This window comes from Loxodonta africana, chromosome 3 (assembly GCF_030014295.1).
Source record: "Loxodonta africana isolate mLoxAfr1 chromosome 3, mLoxAfr1.hap2, whole genome shotgun sequence".
Taxonomy (NCBI): Eukaryota; Metazoa; Chordata; class Mammalia; order Proboscidea; family Elephantidae; genus Loxodonta; species Loxodonta africana.
In genome coordinates, this window is record NC_087344.1 from 97,616,313 (window position 1) to 97,635,013 (window position 18,701).

The 18,701-nt window shown below is 43.6% G+C and overlaps 1 protein-coding gene across 1 annotated transcript; it reads right to left on the reverse strand.

The window, feature by feature from the left end:
* Positions 1–15,531: 15,531 nt before the first annotated feature.
* On the reverse strand, positions 15,532–17,322 carry TACSTD2 (tumor associated calcium signal transducer 2). Its single transcript, XM_010591329.3, has one exon. It carries the CDS (start codon positions 17,236–17,238, stop codon positions 16,285–16,287), a length of 954 nt encoding a protein of 317 aa, XP_010589631.2. The 5' UTR covers positions 17,239–17,322; the 3' UTR covers positions 15,532–16,284.
* Positions 17,323–18,701: the final 1,379 nt, after the last annotated feature.

Genomic DNA, 18,701 nt, shown 5'->3' on the forward strand with positions numbered 1-18,701 from the left:
CCCTGCTTGATGTTTGTCTAACTTTGTTAATTCATGTACACATATAAAGATATTTTTAATTTTGATACAGATAAATCTGTATATCCATCGTTTTTTATGGTTTCTGCCTATGATGTCATATTTAAAGTCTGTCACAATCACAAAAATACATATTTATCAAGGTTTTCTTCTAGTACTTTAATGATTTTATTCTTTTTAATTTTTTTTTTTAATCGTTAATGTACCAGGAATTTATTTTGGTGTAAGATATGAGAGAAGCATATAACCTAAAATATTTTCTGAAGATTAGGCCAGTGGGGCTTTTACAAAGACACATGCATATACCTTTCCTACAGTGAGGGTCACCAAGGTAATTAACTTTAATCATACGCTAAATTCATATAAGTACTGACATATGTTTCTGGACTTTCTCTTTTGTTCCTTTGGTCTGTCTGCCTGGCATTAGTGTAATATGATTCTAATCACTGTAACTTTATAACATAGCTTTTATTTTCAAATAGTTTATGGCTCTTTTTACACCTTTGACCTTCAGGAGGAAGTTTAGAACTATTTTTCAAGTTGCTTCCCCCCAAAAATGCACTGGGATCTTGATTTTGTTGTTGTTTTTAAACTTGGATTAATTTGGAGGAAATTTATGTCTTTGCAATGCTGACTGTATCTATCCAGAAAACTGGCATGTCTCGCATTTACTCAGATCTTCTTTTACATCTTTCCATAAAGTTTTACAGTTTCATTATATGAGTCAAAGTTGTATGTTTTTTAAAAGGACAATAAACACTGATTTCTTAGGATTACAGTATCTTGGATCTGGAAAAAAAAACAAAAACTTGTTGCGATAGAGTCAATTCCGACTTATGGTGACCCCACATATTACAGAGTAGAACTGCTCCACAGGCTTTTCTTGCCTGCAATCTTTACAGAAGCAGATCGCCAGACCTTGCTTCCATGGTACCACTGGGTAGACTCAAACCATCAATCTTTAGGTTAGTAAAAAAAAAAGAGAGTAAACTGCTTGCAGCACTGGAAGGACCTTAAAAATCATCTTGTCACCCCCATCTGTTTTACTGAGTCCAGCACTCAAACAACTAAAGACATGGGGTATATTTTTAGTGTTTTATAAAGATTTTTTTTTTAATATAATGATCATACTATGTGTATTTTCTGTGACTTCCAGTTTATCACTTAAACCACATTTCTTGCAAAAAATTCTATATCGATACATATACCAAACCCAAACCCACTGCCATTGAGTTGATTCGAACTCTTAGTGACCCTGTAGCATAGAGTAGAACTGCCAAGGCCATAAATCTTTACAGAAGCAGACTGCCCACATCTTTTTCCCACAGAGCGGCTGTTGGGTTCAAACTGCTGATCTTTCAGTTAGCAACCCAGTGCTCAACCACTGCACCGCCAGGGCTCCTTTAGATCAACTTAATCCATTTTATTCACCGTATGGTGTTCTATGGAAAAGCTTTTGCATCATTTAATCTATCATTCCCCTATTAATGGACATTTATCTAATCTCTATTGATTTGCTATTAGAAAGAACCCAGTTTACAACTTAAATCCTAACTAAAATCCAAAGTCCCTAAAATTCTAGAGCACACAACCACTTCCTGCAAAGTGCCCCTCCTCAAAATAACCACCAGGTGACACAATGTCTGTTCAAAGAGAGGCATGTCTTTGGCTTTCCGCAGTATCCTTCAGTTCTGTTCAACAAACGTTTATCGAATGCACATTATGTAGTAAGTACTGGACATTTTTAATACAGTAATTTTGATACAATATTTATGGAGTGCACGCTATATCTAGGCACTGTGTAGGACCTGAGACTTTAGGGAAAATTCTCTACTCCGCTTCTGAACTCCAGCAATTCCCAAAGTAAAACATGGGTCACTGCATCAAGGTACCCATTTATTTCCTCTCTCCTTAGAGCATTTTTGTAATTGAATTATGCTTTGGGATGGAGCTCATCATTTGGTCTTCCAATGCTTACTTCCTCTAGCACCTCAAGATCACAGATTAAAAAACACCATACATCTTGGCTGGGAACAACAAAACTAGCAACAGTGAGGATTTTTCTTCCACAGCCATGAAACAAGCATGAGGTTAAAATATTAATTAGTTATATATTATACTGCCCTTGTGGGAACTGATGACATCTGGAATCAGAAGCCCTGGATTTGGTACACATTTCTACCACTTATGGGCAAATCACTACATATTCTCTGGATCTCTGTCTTCCTCCCCTAAAAAATAGGAATAATAGCACCAAGTTCATACTCATACGATAGGAGGATTGTCTGAGATCTGATGTGTGATCTACTTGTCAGATATATTGATCACTGGCTCTTCCCTCCTTGAAACCATTTCTTATCTTGGATTGCAAAATTGCCCATGCTGTACCAGGTTTCTGGCTTTTTTTTTTTTTTTTTGCAGTATCTTTTGCAGGCTTGTTTTTTCCAACCTAATTTTTAAGCCATGGAGTTCCTCACTGCTGGTCCAAAGCTCTCTTCTCTATTCTGGTCTTTCTTCCTTGGTGATCTTAGTTACACCAGTAGCTTCACTTACTTTCTGTGCTACCCAAAAACCAAACCCACTGCCGCCAAGTTGATTCCGACTCATAGCGACCCTGTAGGACAGAGTAGAACTGCCCCATAAAGTTTCCAAGAAGCACCTGGCAGATTCGAACTGCCAACCTTGTGGTTAACAGCCGTAGCACTTAACCACTACACCACCAGGGTTTCCACTTTCTGTGTTAATGACTCTCAAATGTATACCTCCAACAGAACCACTTATATGTTTATCCAGCTGCCTACAGAGCATCTTTGACGTCTCCCAGACACTTCGAATTCAACACTACCAACAACAACTTGTTTTTCCTCTACTGACCCTACCCTTTACCCCAACTGCTTAATCAAAAATCCTGGAAGTCATTTTTGACTCTTCTCACTTTGTTGACCTCCTCTGCCCGACCACTTTCCAACTATTCACAAAGCATAATCAGTTTTCTCCCCTATTTCTCTAAAACCCATTCACTTCTCTCCATCCCCATGACCACACCTTTTGTCCAGGCCACCATCTTCTCTCATTTGAAATATTACTGCAACATCTTAAGTGATGTACTTGTCTCTAGCCTTATTCTCTCACAATTCATTCTCCCCGTTAAAGCCAGGGTGGTCATCTAAATTAAATAAAATTATGTCATTTCTCCCTTTTGGAACTCTTTAGTGATCTCCCATTGACCTTTAGATATATAGTGCAGATTCATTAATATGACTTACAAAGCAACCTATAAGCTAGACCTGATGGTCCTCTCCAGCCTTATCTTTCACCTCACACCCTCTCCTACTGTATACACCAACCCTGGTGAACATTTTACTCTCTCTAATGTACAGTGCTCTTTCTCGTCTTTGGGCATAGTAGATTGAGGTGGCTCTAGTTTTGGTCTACTCTGGATGGTTTCCCATCAGTCTTAGCGTGACTCTTCTTTAGGACTTCCCCTCTATCGCTCTGTGCTGTCTTGGTGGGGCTGTTGAGAATGGTACCCCACCATCCTGATACAGGATGAACCCATGACCTAGGATGCCAGTCAAAGTACCTTCTCTCTCTGGCCATAGCAATTGGTTCAGGCCTGGGCATATAGACCAAACAGACCAATCAGACCAGTATCACAGTTGGACAATGAAGGAGATAAAGTTCCTCTATGTGACTCTAAAATTAGGAGACTGTGAGTCTGGGGCTGTTGGTGGCCATCTTGCCCATGATGAGGAAAAACTGGCCTAGGAAATGAAGCCAAGCCAATTGCAGAATAGAGATTTAAAGGCAGAAACAGATACCTGAGCCCTTGGATCCAGCCATGCTAACTTGACTTTCCAGTTACATGAGTCAACAAATTTCTTTTTTGCTAAAGCTGGTGTGAGTTGAGTTGCTGACACATGCAACTGAAATAGTCCTTTCTAATACATTCAGTTACTGCTTGTCTGGTTTCCTCCTCAATCCATTTTCCCTTCCTCTTTTTCTTATACCTGACAAACTCTATTTATTCTTCAAATCAGCTTAAATATAACTTTCCCAAGCGGATCTTCTCTAAACTGACCCTTCACCTCAACCCCAGATTATATCAGTTCTCCCTGGTGGATGTTCTCACCAGACCGTGTATTTCCTAATCATAACACTCACCCCACATGATTGTAATTACCTGTTTAATTCACTCCCTCCCCACATGTGCACACACACATACTGTAAGATCTTCAAGGGCAGGAAAAAAATCTGTTTATTGCTATATTCTTGCAATAAATATGTGTTCCCTTTGTACTACTAGCATCTTGATGCAACACAGTCTGTGTCTAGTGTCTATTCATTCACTGATAGCTTTGAATCTTCATTTTTCAAAATTATGGTACAATGAATTATGATTAAGCGTAAGTGTTTCTATGCGGCTACTACAAAATTGTAACACGTCCTGACAATGTTTTTAGTATAAAAACTAGTAATTGTTTCTTCTTAGGGATTTCTTAATGAAATTAAAATATATTTTTTAAAGCTCCCCAGGCTGATCAAGGGGAATACTTTGAAGAGAGTAATTATATTCATGGAGGATGAGGATTACTGCTTTAATAGTACTTAGCTGTCTGATGAGACTAAAAAAAAAAAAAAAACTTTTTTTTTTTTTTTTTTAGACTAAAGAAAGGGAAAACCCAGTTTGCTGGCTCTTTAAGCATTTTTGAAGATCTGGATTAAAGTCTAAATGATACGTTACCTTGAACTGCCCTTCTTTAAAATAACTCTTGCTTCTCCTGAATATTAAAGTCAATTAAGATCACTGTGGAAAATGCAATAAAAACAGCTGGAAACAACAAAAAGCCCTAGTAATCCTGTTGTGGACCCTCTGTCTTTTCTTTCTGTCTGTATCTGTAAGTAGATGTCAGCTCAATCCCTGGGTCCTTGCCCCAGGGACACCTCACCATTTCTGACCGTTACCTTCTCATAATCCTTCCTCCAGGATTCCTCATTTCCTTGTTATGGGTGCTCCCTTTTCACCTCACGGATGCAAGGATAGGCGTTTTTCTTGATTCCTACATGGCACTCTTGTATAGGAGACTCGTACTAAAAGTTTTGGGTAAAGGCAAGGAGTTAATGTCAGTTCTATCCATCGTTCACTCATTCAGCAGACATAGCCATGAAGATAAATGTAGTCGTCGTGTGCTGTGTGTCAATTCTGACTCATGTGACAGAGTACAACTACCTTGTAGTGGTGTAGTAGTTAAGAGTTCAGCTGCAAAAACCAAGAGGTTGGCAGTTTGAATCCACCAGTTGATCCTTGGAGACCCTATGGGGTAGTTCTACTCTGTCCTATAGGGTCACTGTAAATCGGAATCGACTCAATGGCAACGGGTTACAGGTAATTTTTACAGAAGCAGACCTCCAGGTCTTTCTCTCGAAGAGCAGCCGGGTGGGTTCAAACCCAACTTCTCAGTTAGCAGCTGAATGCCTAACGATTGCACCGCCAGGGCTCCTTTGAAAAATAAATAGAATACTAGAATCCTCTTTTCTCAGCTCCCTCAGTCACACGTTAGGGATTCAGTCTCCTTCCAAGTGATCCTTTCTCTTTTCCAACCCCCTGCCCTCCACCCAACTGCAAAAACTTCCTTCCCACTTTTTTATGCAAAGCAATGCATTGTCTTCAGCCTCTCGCCCAAGCAAAGTGCCATCCTTTGAATAGCCATACTGTACCACACCATACTGTACTACTCCAAAGAAGAGAACTCCAAATAAGAGACCGTCCTGAAGGGGTTACCCTTTAGTCTGCACCAGCAGATGCTGTAAAAGGAACAGAATGGAGCAAGGACGGATAAGAATTATATCATTATCATATATCATTCCACTTCAAGATTTAAAAAAAAAAAAGGGAGAAGGAAAAGAAAGATAAACACAATTACAGTCAATTTGGATTTAAAACAACAAATTTGGGATTTAAAATACCACATTTATTCCCATTTTTCTTTTTTAAAATGGAATGGGGTCATTATGCAATTTTGTAACTTTTTCCTCATCCCTTAAAAGACCTCAAAGATAATACCATAATTGATAAAAGATTCACAATCTCTTATCGACAAAGCCAAAAGATCTGAAATCTGAAAGCTTTTTTGAAAGATTGGTGCAAACTCATTTGGCAGCAAAGCTGGACTACTAACCTGAAAGGTTAGCAGTTCAAATCCACCCAGCAGTACCACAGAAGAAAGGCCCAGCAATCTGCATTTTCATAAAGATTGCAGCCAAGAAAACCCTATGAAACAGCTCTACCCTGTAACACAAGCATGTTAACTGCACCTATCAGGGACTCCTAATATAGTAAAGCTATTAATTTTTTGGGTAATATATTGTACTGCTTGTGTTTTCCTTACTTATTGGTTTGCTATTTGTTCTATTCATAAATTATTTAAATGTGTTCCATATTGCTTTTCCTTAAGAAACGTTCGTGGAGTTCTAAGTAGCTTTATTTTTCTTCCTTGTGTGCTTGCTTCTGAATGTTATTTTGAGTGTTGAGATATGGGTAAAAACATATGAAATCTACTTCCTTCAACAGATGTAATCCCAGATGTTAAAGATAGATAAGCGGCCCTGTTCAAACTCTCAGGCCAGGGCTAGCCCTTCTGAGAGATAGCTACACACCATCTTATTTTATCCATCCAGTCCAAAAATCAAACCAAACCTGTGCGTCAAGTCGATTCCAACTCACAGCGACCCTTTAGTGACCCTATAGGACAGAGAAGAACTGCCCCATAGGGTTTCCAAGGAGCAGTTGGTAGATTCAAACTGCCGACACTTTGGTTAGCAGCTGAGCTCTTAACTACTATGTCACCAGGGTTCCACCCATCCAGTCATCCAGTATTAATTACTGAGTTCTTGCTATGTTGCAGGCACTAAGCTACATGCCGGGAATTCAGAGGTGAATAGAATAAACAGCTTCTCCCTTCATGGAGCTTTCATTGGGCACTGCATATTCAAGTTTAATACAACCAGGAGCCATGTTGGTGTAAACAATTAGGCAGTTGGCTGCTAATCAAAAGGTTGTCAGTTCAAACCCACCCAATGTGTCTGTGGGACAGAGAGCTGGTGATCTGCTCTTGTAAAGATTACAGTCAAGAAAACCTTATGCAGCAGTTCCCATGTGGTCTCTCTGAGCTGAAAACAACTCGATGGCACACAACATTTACTAAAAAAAAAAAAAAAAAAAAAAATTTTTTTTTTTTTTTTTTTTACTGTGTACCAAGCAGTAATGTAAATGCTTTACATGGACTAATGTATTTACTTATCTCAGCAGCCCTATGAGGTAGCCATATATGATTGTCCCCATTTTACAAGTTAAGAAACTGAGGCACAGGACAGTTAAGAAACTTGACCCAAGATCACACAGAATTTGCACCAGTCAGCTTACATTTCCCACAGCCAGATCACAGATTAGTCACTTGAACTGTCTACCCAAACCCTTTCCTTTTTCCCAGATAGTTGCCCCCAAACAGCAGGCAGCTAGTACACAATAATGGTTAACGGCAGCCATACTGGCTTACGTGAGGCGGCTGTATTGGTCTCAGGTTTGCTCCACCAACTCTCTGCTCCCTGATCTGCTCAGTGGTCCCGACTTTCTGACTCTCAAGTGCTGGGGGTTTTCTGAGGTACAGTGCTAGTTATCTTCCCTTTTCTGTCTGTAACCTTTCCCTGGGTGACCTCTCATCTAACGTACCCAATTCTCTCCATCACCACCATGACCCTCTGCACCTACCTTTATCTCCCACCTGAAAGAAAAAAGGCCTTCTACTCTTTTCTTCCCTCTGCTCTTTTCCTTCCCAGTACAGACTCCATACTGAAGCCAGAGTGATCTTTTTAAAACACAAATCTGATCCTGTTACCTCCTACTTTAAAAAAAAAAGAAACAGTGCCAGATAACAGGGAGTTGAGAGTCCTGGGACCACTAAAGAGACTTAGCCACATCCGGTATGGGACTTCGAGGACACAGGCTTCTAAAGAGTTAAAGTGATCTAGTTAGGACTCTATGTAAAGAGACTCCTTGGTAAAGTGAGCTGCCTGATGTTAAACCTATGGCTAATGTACTCAGGCTGTCACTCTGTATCATTTCTCTTTCCCTTCTTAAACATCTAGATTTGGCCTCCTTGATCAGCATGAACTGGACAGATTTTGAAGGAAACTGAGAAATATGGATTGTTGCAGTCATAGAGCACACAGTCTCCTGTTTTCAGTGTAATTCCCTAATGGTGAAAAGGCCTAGTGTCTTACCTGTCACCACCCTCCCACCAATTCCTTTCCAGAGCTCACCATAAAAAGCAATAATGAAACCTCTGATGGTATTTAGCTCTGGCAGAGTTTTTTTCTGGGTGAGAGATTGGTTCCAGGAGGGAAATTACAACTGGAAGATGTCTACCAGGGTCAGCTATTGACTGCAAAAGAAATCTGTTAAATTCCCAAATCATTCCTTAAGGAATTTCATTGAGGTCCCTGAGTGTAAGCCTCTCCATTGTATCATCCCCACTACTTGGCAAACCATATGATTCTTAACCCTGTGGTGTCATAGTGGTAAAGGCACAGGCCCTGGAGGTGGGCACCCCTGGACTGGAATTCCAGCCTGACCCCTTACCAGCTACATGACTCTGGCAAGTCACTTATTTATGCCGTGGTTCCTTCATCCGCAAAACAGGAACAACAGAACAAACTTCATGGGCATGTGAAATGAATAAGATAATGATCATGGGGTTGTTAACTGAAGTGTGTACTAACTGTTTGATGAGGAGCTAGTTTGCTCTGTGAACCTTCATTTGAAGTTCAACTGAAAAAAAAAAAAAAAAGATGAGATAAAGCTTGCAGAACAGTGTTTGGTACATAATTTGTGCTTGATGAATGGAAGTCACTGGTATCAATTCAATTTAACGTACATTTCCTGAGTGCTTATTAAGTGCCAAGCATCCTGTGTAACCAATCTACCCTATGTGGGATACAGGAATAATTTTCCCAAGAGTCCATTTTCCTTCTTGGAAAAAGACTTTTGTTCAAAAAAGGGGAAGGAGTAAAGGATGTGTGGGAAAGAGCTCTTTTGTAACTAAATACAAAAATGCACCCTGGCTTGCAACTTTACAAATCACAATGGGGCAGTACAGCATATTGATTAAAAGCATGGATTTGGGGGCCAGTCTCTGCATGGGAGGCAGCAGAATAATCTCGCCTCCCACCCCAAAGATGCCCAAATCCTAATCCCCAGAATTTGTGAATATGGCAAAAGGGACTTTGCAGATATGCTTAAGGCTATCTGCCTGGAGATGGGATAACCTTATCCTAAGTACCTAGGTGGGCCCAATCTAATCCCTACGAACAGTGAATCTTTCTAAACTGTGGTCACAAAGAGACGTGATAATGGAAGAATGATCTGAGAAATGCAAAGTGAAAGGGCTCCTTGGAGGATGAAGGAAGGGGGCCATGAGTCAAGAAATACAGACAGCCTCTACAAACAGGGAGGAACCCTCAGCTGACAGTCGAACAAGAAAACAGGCATCTTAATTCTGTAACAGAATGGAACAGAATTCTGCTGACAACTTGAATGAGCAGGAAACAGATTGTCCCCTAAAGCCTCCAGAAAGGAATGCAGCCCTGCGGGCATCTTGATTTTAGCTCAGTGGGACCTACAAAATTATAACACAGTAAATATAGATTGTTGAAGCCAGCAAGTTTGTGGTAATTTGTTACAGCAGCAACAGAAAACTAATATACTCTGGTTTTAATTGTAAAAATTACAAGAGGCAGCATAGCATATTGTTTAGCAATATGGACTTGGGGGCCATTTTGCCTGAGTTTTAATCCTAGATCTATTAACTGTGTGACCCTGGGCAAGTCATTTAACTTCTCAGGGTCTCAATTTTCTCATCTACGCATACTCGTTAGGGTGAAAGACTATACTAAAATAAAAGATTTTACAGAGACCCAGTAATAATGTAGTTTAAAAACAAACATTTATTTCTCTCACAAAGTTGAAGGTGAGTGTCCCACTTTGGTGGGCACAGGAAGCTCTGTTTCTTACAAACCAGCTGGGCTGCAGCTTTATCTTTGTAAATAGGTGGTTTCCAAGGTTCCCCTGGTCAGCACTTGAGGCAGGAAACAGAAGTCCAGGGGCAGAGGTGTTCCCTTAAGAAAGGGGAGGAGAAGTTCTGTTCACATTCCAGAACAGGTTTCCCCAGGTTCTGGTGGGGCCTTGCTGTAGCTCCACAAGAGCGATCTTTTACTAAATGCGCACTGAATTGTATACGCTTTTCATATCTTATGTCAAATCCTTACAGCCCTGTATGTTAGATAAATGTTAGAAATTTTACAAATAAGAAAACCAGGGCTCTGAAAGCCTAGGTAATTCCAAATTCCATACATTTTATATTTAAGTAAAATATCTCTCTCAGTTAAATGATATTGTAAGGCAAAAAAAAAACCAACCACAACAACTTAAGAACAGAAATGATCAGGAGAAAAAAAAAAAGATAAACAAAAGATTTAAAGAGTGATACAAATAGAACAAACATCAGACAGGACAGAAGTCAGGGTTCTGGAGTTCTAGGGTAGCTCTGCCTCTAGCTGCAGGACTTGGGTAAGTTCATTTTCCTCTTTGGGCCTCAGTTTCCTCATCTGTAGAATGGGGATCTTGCACTAAGTGACCCACTAAAGACTCTTTCCAAATCTGACATTATGTGATTCTATTGGGAAAATAGGAAACCCTGGTGGCGCAGTGATTAAGTGCTACAGCTGCTAACCAAAGGGTCGGTAGTTCAAATCCGCCAGGCGCTCCTTGGAAACTCTATGGGGCAGTTCTACTCTATCCTGTAGAGTCGCTATGAGTCGGAATCAACTTGACGGCACTGGTTTTCTGGGATTGGGAAAGTAGTGAAGCAAAAAATATGTAAGCAGAAGAAAATAAGCAGTTTTAAAAATTGCTCCAATTAAGGAAATAGCAAGAATGGAGGAAGCCTGGTGACCTCAACAAGGAAATTGGCTGAACAGCAAGGTTCAGCAGGCAAGCTGCAATCAGACAAGCTAAGACCTGACTTGCTGGCCATGCCTGCTGTTCACATTCCTTTCAACGGCAGCCCCAGGCCTGAGCTGAAAGCAGTCACCCCTAAGTTTTGGGGGGAATTCTGGAGGTGGAGGTTAAAGGCCTGAAGATAGCTGATTCTGGCACTCCTTGACTTCAACAGCGGTAAGCTGAGTTTCAAAACAGAAACATGACAGACTTACTGGTCTGTTGGAAATGGGAGGAACCCCAGACACTATGGCCCTAAGACACCTTCCTGACGTAGAGCTGAAGCCATTCCCTAAGACCACCTTCCAGCTAAACAACAGACAAGCCTATAAAATAGACACTAACACCCAAGAGAAAAGTGCTCCTTAGAACAATCAACTATACAAGATCAAAAGGGCAACATCTACCCGAAAGCAAAGATGAGAAGACAGGAAGTAGAAGAATATCAGGATGAAAGGAGACAGGAAACCCAGGGTGGAAATGAGGAGAGTGCTGACTCATTGTAGAGAATGAAACCAAGGCCATGAAACACTTTATGTATAAACTATCAAATGGGAATCTAATTTGCTCCATAAATGTTCACCTAAAACGCACGCGCGCGCACGCGCACACACACACACACACACACACCCCAGCTCTTCTTTGGAAGAACTGAGTAAGAAAGGTGTGTCTAACCTGAAAAACAAATATTGCATTAGGCTGCTTGGTGCACAGGACAACAGCCAAAGACAAAGGTTCAATCTGCCTTTGGCACATGGACGATGTGATCATGAGCTTCACCAGTTACTCTACCTCTTTGCACCTGTTTTCTGATGTTGAAACAGATATAATAATCTATGCCCTCTATTACACTACAAACCCAAACCCATTGCGTTGAGTCAATTCGGACTCACAGTAACCCTATAGGACAGAGTAGAACTGCTGTATAGGATTTCCAAGGAGGGGCTGGTAGATTCAAACTGCCGACCTTTTGGTTAGCAGCTAAACTCTAGAGGAGAGGAGAAATTTTAGGATATACGGAACTCTCACTACGTATGCAGGCTGTTCTCTGGCTGCACTTACTGCTGTGGAATTGTTAACATGCTCCTTCCTGAATCATGGCAACCCCACGCACAATGGAATGAAACGCTGCCCAGTCCTGCATCATCCCCATGATTCGCTGAGAATCGGACCACTGTGATCTATAGGGTTTTCATTGACTGATTTTCAGAATTGATCGTCAGGCCTTTCCTCCTAGTAGACTTAGTCTAGAAGCTCCGCTGAAACGTGTTCAGCATTAGGGCAACAGGCAAGGCTCCACATGGCTGTGCACGAGGTACGTTGGCTGGGCACTGAACCCAGGTCTCCCACATGGAATAGTCAAAGATGACAGCAGGGAGTTTGTTTTGATTTCTGGGTTTTCTCACCCGCGAAATTAAATATTCACTGTAAAGAAGTTCCTGACCAGGATTGACTCTGCCAGCAGCTTTTCTTCCCCACAAAGTAGCTAGCCTTTTCTTTCCAGTTTGAAGGCAGGCTTGCTGAATCTGAATTTCAAAATACATGACTGGGTGGAGGGCCAGAAACCATCTTAAGACCTGATATCAGTTGATCTCAGTAAAAGGGAGAAGGCAGGGTTCAACCAATCATGTTAAGATTAGCCAATGGTTGATCTTCTATAGCTCTCCCTTCTCTTCTTTTTATGGAGCCCTGGTGCAGTAGGTAAGAGCTCAGCTGCTAATGAAATGGTTGGCAGTTGGAATCCACCAGCCACTCCTTAGAAACCCTATGGGGCAGTTCTACTCTGCTCTATAGGGTCACTCTGAGTTGAAACCAACTCCATGACAACTGGTTTGGTTTGGCTTCTCTTTATAAGCCTCATTATACCTAGCTTTTTCAAGCCATATGCTTTTTTGGAACCAAAATGGTCTTTTATATGCATATAGTATAATTGCTGAGAATAAACCTATGTTCAAATTTTTGCTGACTTTTGATTATGTTTAACAAAGGTAAGCATGCTACCACTGAACTAATGCCTCTCAGACTGTTCTAGACCCTTATAATCAATTACCTAATTTAATCTTTGCAATAGTGAGATTAGTAGTTTCATTTAACAAATGAGGAAATTGAGGAGAGTTAAGTGAATTGCTTGCCCAGTAGAGCAGAATTTGAACTCAGGTTTGTCAAGAACCGGGGTATTTCCAGCAAGTCAATGTCTCAAAGGAGATTACTCATTGCCATTGAGTTGATCTTGACTCACGGCAACCCCACAGGGCAGAGTAGAACTGCCCCATAGGGTTTCCAAGGAGTGGCTGGTGGATTTGAACTGCCAACCTTTTGGTTAGCAGCCAAGCTCTTAACCACTGCGCCATTAGGGCTGTCAAAGAAGGTTGTATGTATGTACGAAAGTGTTTTGTGAACGATCAAGTGCTATAAAGTACAAGGCTTTATAGTCCAGAGTTAATGCAGAAATTTAAGTTATCCAGGAATGACACTCTGATGGGGGAGGGACGGGCTTTTTCAGGGAGCCTCCCACTTGACAGCAATGGGCTTTTTTTTTCCCCCCTTTGTTCAACTGCCCACTCAATTCTTACTTAATCTGTTTATCTCTACGCAGGCAAGTGATAGTTTTTTGAAGTGGTTCTTGAAACAATGGCAGTGTGGTGTAGAGAAAAGAATACTAGGCTAGGAATCAAGAGACTTTCTAGTTCCAGCTGTGCCCCTGAAACATTAATCTTGATCTTGAGAAACCACTCACCCTTTCATCTGTAAAATGAGGGGTTAGGTCAGAGTTAACTGCCAAGGTCCCTTTAGCTATGGCACTTCAGTGACTCAGGGAGTGGAAAGCACCTGGGAAGGCCATTCTATCCTCAGGCACTTCTGCTGTCCTTCCCACTGAGGGAGAGCCAGCCCACTATTAAGCCTTAGAGGTCTGGGGTCTGAAGCAAGAACTCAAATGTTTGGAACCAGAATGTCCACACATACAACTTTACAAACACATACCAGCTACAGCTGCTGCAAACCTGAGGCAGTGAGGCAGTGAGGCAGTGACTGAGTGCTTTTTGTTGTTAGCTGCCTGCCCCACGACGTTACAGCCTCAGAGGTAGGAACTGACCGTAAAGTAGGGGTAGGAGGAGGGGCATAAGATGGAGTACAGGGAAGAAACTGAAGTCTTGGATCTACCTATTTGCTACTTTTGGCTAATTCGTTGTTATTGTTGTCAGCTGCCATACGGTCACCCCCTGACTCGTGGCGGCCCCATGTGTTACAGAGCAGAACAGCTCCAGAGGGTTTTCTTGGCTGTAATCTTTATGCAAGCAGATGGCCAGACATTTTCTTCTCAGAACTGTTGGGTATATTTGAACCACCAACCTTTCCGTTAGCAGCTGATCACAAACTGCTTGTGCCACCTGAAAGGAAAAAAACCTGTTGCTGTTGATTCCGACTCACAGCGACCCTATAGGACAGAGTAGAACTGCCCCATAGGGTTGCCAAGGAGCTCCTGAAGGACTCAAACCGACACCCTTTTGGTTAGCAGCAGTAGCTCTTAACAACTATGCCACCAGGGTTTCCTTTGTGCCCCCCAGGGTCTTTGATATGCCAGAGTCCCTAGGTGGTGCAAACTATTAACACTTTTGGCTGCCAACCAGGTTTGAGTCCATCCAGAGGTGCCTTGGAAGAAAGGTCTGACGATTTACTTCTGAAAAAACAGCCATTGAGAACCCTATGGAGCACAGTTCTACTCTGACACACTAGACAGCCATGTTGAGGGCAACTGGTTTGTAACTGGTACGTGATATGCCCAACACCCCCTCCTTTGTACATGCCTATTTCAGCACCTATTGCCGCACCGGTTTTCCAGTAATTGTAGTAACTCGTTTATCTATAGGCTCCCCTGCCCAGTGAGCTGTTAATATACCTAGATTTACAGAAATGAATAGTTGAAAGAGGAAATACTCGTAAAGGAGACAAGGGGCTAGTTTTTACAGCTGACGGGAAACAAAAATTTTTTAAAGCAAGTTCCTGGTAAACATCTTAGGAAAGCCTGTCCACAGCCTGAGCATAGGGCCCACTACAGACTGGCTGTAATTCTTAGGCAAAGTCATTAAACTCTTTCAGAGCTACCTTACTTTGGAATTAAGCAATCTGCTCAAGAGCTAAGTGGAAATAGTACCACCTACTTCGGAATAGGACTGGGATTCAAAGGAGATAAGAGCTCGTGAAACTAAAAGGTTTTACTTCTTCATTGGTGAGCACCCTCATTTAGAGGTAACCAAGGGCTGCTCCCCCACACCCCCACCCAGCAGCTAATTCTAGCCTCTTCCCTCTGGCCCACCTTTCTGCAGTTTGAAGTAAGGACATCTCAGAAAATAATCAGTATGGCAATATGAAATACCCACACCTGCAAGAGGGTTAGAATTTGAAATAAAAAAACCTGAATCATGAGAAATTAGAGGAGACCAAAGCGGTATAAAATCTGGTGCACGTTTTCACAAACTTCATCTTTTGGTTTGTGTCTTTTCCGTATTTTATTAAATTCATGTTTTGTTTTGTTTTTTTAAAAATCACAGCAACATTATCAAAGAAAACATATGTACAAACATTCTACAAAAGAAAGATTACTAATATCCGCTGTAATAAGGGTGCTGTTTTTTTAATAAGGGTGAGCTGAAGAATTGACGCTGAGTTTCGGGGGCAGAGTCTGCCCTCAAACAGAAACATCTAAATTGTATTCAGGCAGCTGAAACAGGATTCTTTCCTGATGACAATCATATGTGGTGGGTAATACAAACGATGGTAAATGGGGCTACTACATAGGCCCAATTAACAAAGTCCTCTTTCCATCAGGAAGGCCATGATACAAGTGGAGCTAATCAGAGACCTTAAGGCCAAGCCAGTAAAAGCACAGTTTCTCATCTGCACCCGTTGAAACCTTCAAAATCGACTCCATCACTTGCAAACAATGCTTGCCTGGGTTGTCATTCACTGGCTTCTCGTACATAACCAACGCCACCCTTTCTTTAACTCTCGGAATCAGGTGTCTTGTTGGACCGAAAGGGAGGGAATTTTAGAAAAGTTTCTAAACAGTATTTACTAAACTTGGTGGTGGGGAGGGCAAGAGATTTCGGAGAAGAAATATCTCCTTTGGGCCAAAATCAAGAAGCGTTACTCACTTCAATCTGGGACGATGCTGAAATCCAGTACCCCGCCTCACCCCCTGTCCCGCCCAGTACCTACAAGCTCGGTTCCTTATTCAACTCCCCCAGTTCCTTGATTTCCACTTTCTTGTACTTCCCCGACTTCCTCCGGTTACTGATCACCAGGACCGCCACCCCGGCGACGAGGGCAATCACGACCACCACGATGACGGCGACCAGGCCGGCCGTGAGGCGCCTCATGGAGAACCGGGGGGGCTTCTCGTCCAGGTAGTAGATGAGGGTCCGTTCCACTGCCAGAGGCTCGCCGCGCACGCGCACGTCGAAGGTATCCGGGCCGGAGAAGAGCGGCTCGCCCTTGACGTCCCTCTCAAAGTAGTAGGCGGCGTCCGCGATGTCCACGTCGCCGGGGGCCTTCTGCGACGAGTTCTGCTGCAGCTCGATCTGGATGGTGGGCTCCTCGTAGTGCACGGCCGCCACGAACCGGGGCTGCAGCAGGTAGCGCTCGCGGAAAAGGCGCCGCAGCTCAGCATCCAGGTCCGTGTGGTTGAAGGCGCGCGCGGCCGGGCGGTGGCGCAGTTCGATGAGGATGTGGTGGGTGCGCACCAGCTCGTCGCAAAGCAGGTTCTGGTCGCCCTTGTCAGTGCGGCGCACGCCCACCGAGTTGACGCACCAACACACCGACGTCTGGTTGCACTGGCGGGCCTTAAAGCGGCCCTCTCGGTCGCAATCCGGGTCATACAGGCCGTCGTTGTCCACGATCGCGTGCTCGCTCGGCCGCACCAGCCCGCGCCCCCCCTTGGGCCGTTGCATGCGCGCCTTGAGCAGCAGGCACTTGGAGGTCAGCGTGGAGCAGTTGACGTCGTGGTTCGTGCCGATCGCCTTGCACCGGCAGCGGCCGCTCTGGCTGTCCCAGCTGCACACGGTCATCTTGTTGGTGGGGCACGTGCAGCTGTCCTGCGCGGCCGCGGGGCCCGTCGCCGCTGCCAATAGCAGGAGCAGCGGCAGGAGGAGGGCCCGAGCCCGGGCCATGATGGGGCCGAGAGGCGCGGACGGGACGCGGGCAGGCGAGGCGCGGGAGCTGGCCTGGGCTCCGGCTCCGCGGTCTAGGACTGCCTCCTGGCGTCTGCCGCCCGGCCGCTCCCTGCGCCTCTTATACTCCGCCCGACCTGTCCGGCTGGTTCGGCCGCCGCCTCACGCCTGGTATCTGGGTGACACATCCTGCCGCCACCTCCCCCCGGTCCCCACGGAAGGCTGAGCCAGCCCTGCGCCGCCCGCGATAGAATCAGGGAGCGGAGGCTGGTCCCGCCCGGACCGAAAGCCAGGGAGAGGAAAACCGATACTCACCTGCAGACTGCGGGGAACCGTCCCCCGCCCGCCCGGCCACGCCTGGGGACGGACCCGCCCTCGGCGCGGCCTCCCGCCGAGGACCTCAGGCCTGGAGGCTCCTCTCTGGGGCTGGAATTCTCAGACATTTCTTTGGAAAGTATGGTTCGGACAGTCTTTTTTTTTTTTTTCCTCCAGACTTTTTCCTTCCTTTTTCTCTCTCCTTTCATAATCTCTCACCCTCCCATAGAGGTCCCTGGGTGGCGCGAACGGTTTGCTCTGGCTACTAACCAAGAGAGGTTGGCATTCAAACCTACTCAGCCGCACTGCAGAAGGAAGGCCTGGCGATCTGCTTCCGTAGAGATTATAGCCAAGAAAACACTATAGGGCAGTTTTCTCCACAGCAAGAGTTTAGTTCTTGGTTTTATACCCAACCCCCTCCTCAAGTTCTTTCACTCCCTCTCTTCTCTCCCCAGTTCATAATAGCAAACATTGATATAGTTTACATTTCATAAACATCATCTCATCCTTATGGCAGCCCTGACAGGTATGAACTACCTCTCAGGTACATTTTAGAGGTGACGCTTCTGAGACTTAGAGTCGGGCCCAAGATCACCCAGAGGAGAAAAGCTATTAAGTAAGTTTATTTCCTCAGATTCCTAGGAGGGGTCTTTGGTACCTGACGTGGCTGATTTGGGACCTTACATAAGTGTTTGTGGAAACAAAGTAGTGCAGAATCTTAAGAAAGGTCAGGGAAGCAGTTCTGTCACCATCTTATGGGTAAAACCGGATGTCCTTGTGTCCAATGTTTTAAATTTTCTGTTAATCACTTTTTTTTCTCTCCCCTTCACACACACACACACAGCCCCATTGCCATCCAGTCAATTCCTACTCATAGCAACCCTATAGGTCAGAGTAGAACTGCCCCCATGGGGTCTTTAACCACTGTGCCACCAGGGCTCCTTACACGCACACAAACATGTAATATTTATGTATATATTGAGTGCAAGGAGAGGAAAAAGAACAAAGTCTTTAAAAGAACCAGCAAGATTATGAGTTGTTTTTACAATTTTATTCTAAAAGGCCAAATCATTGCTTGTCTTTTTCTGTGTCCCGTGCAGTAGCTGAACCACTTCAAATAGTGAAAGAATGGAGTCTGTGAGAAATTG

Excerpts from the sequence above, each read along its gene's own strand:
- TACSTD2 (XM_010591329.3), bottom strand. The coding sequence starts at position 17,238 with ATGGCCCGGGCTCGGGCCCTCCTCCTGCCGCTGCTCCTGCTATTGGCA.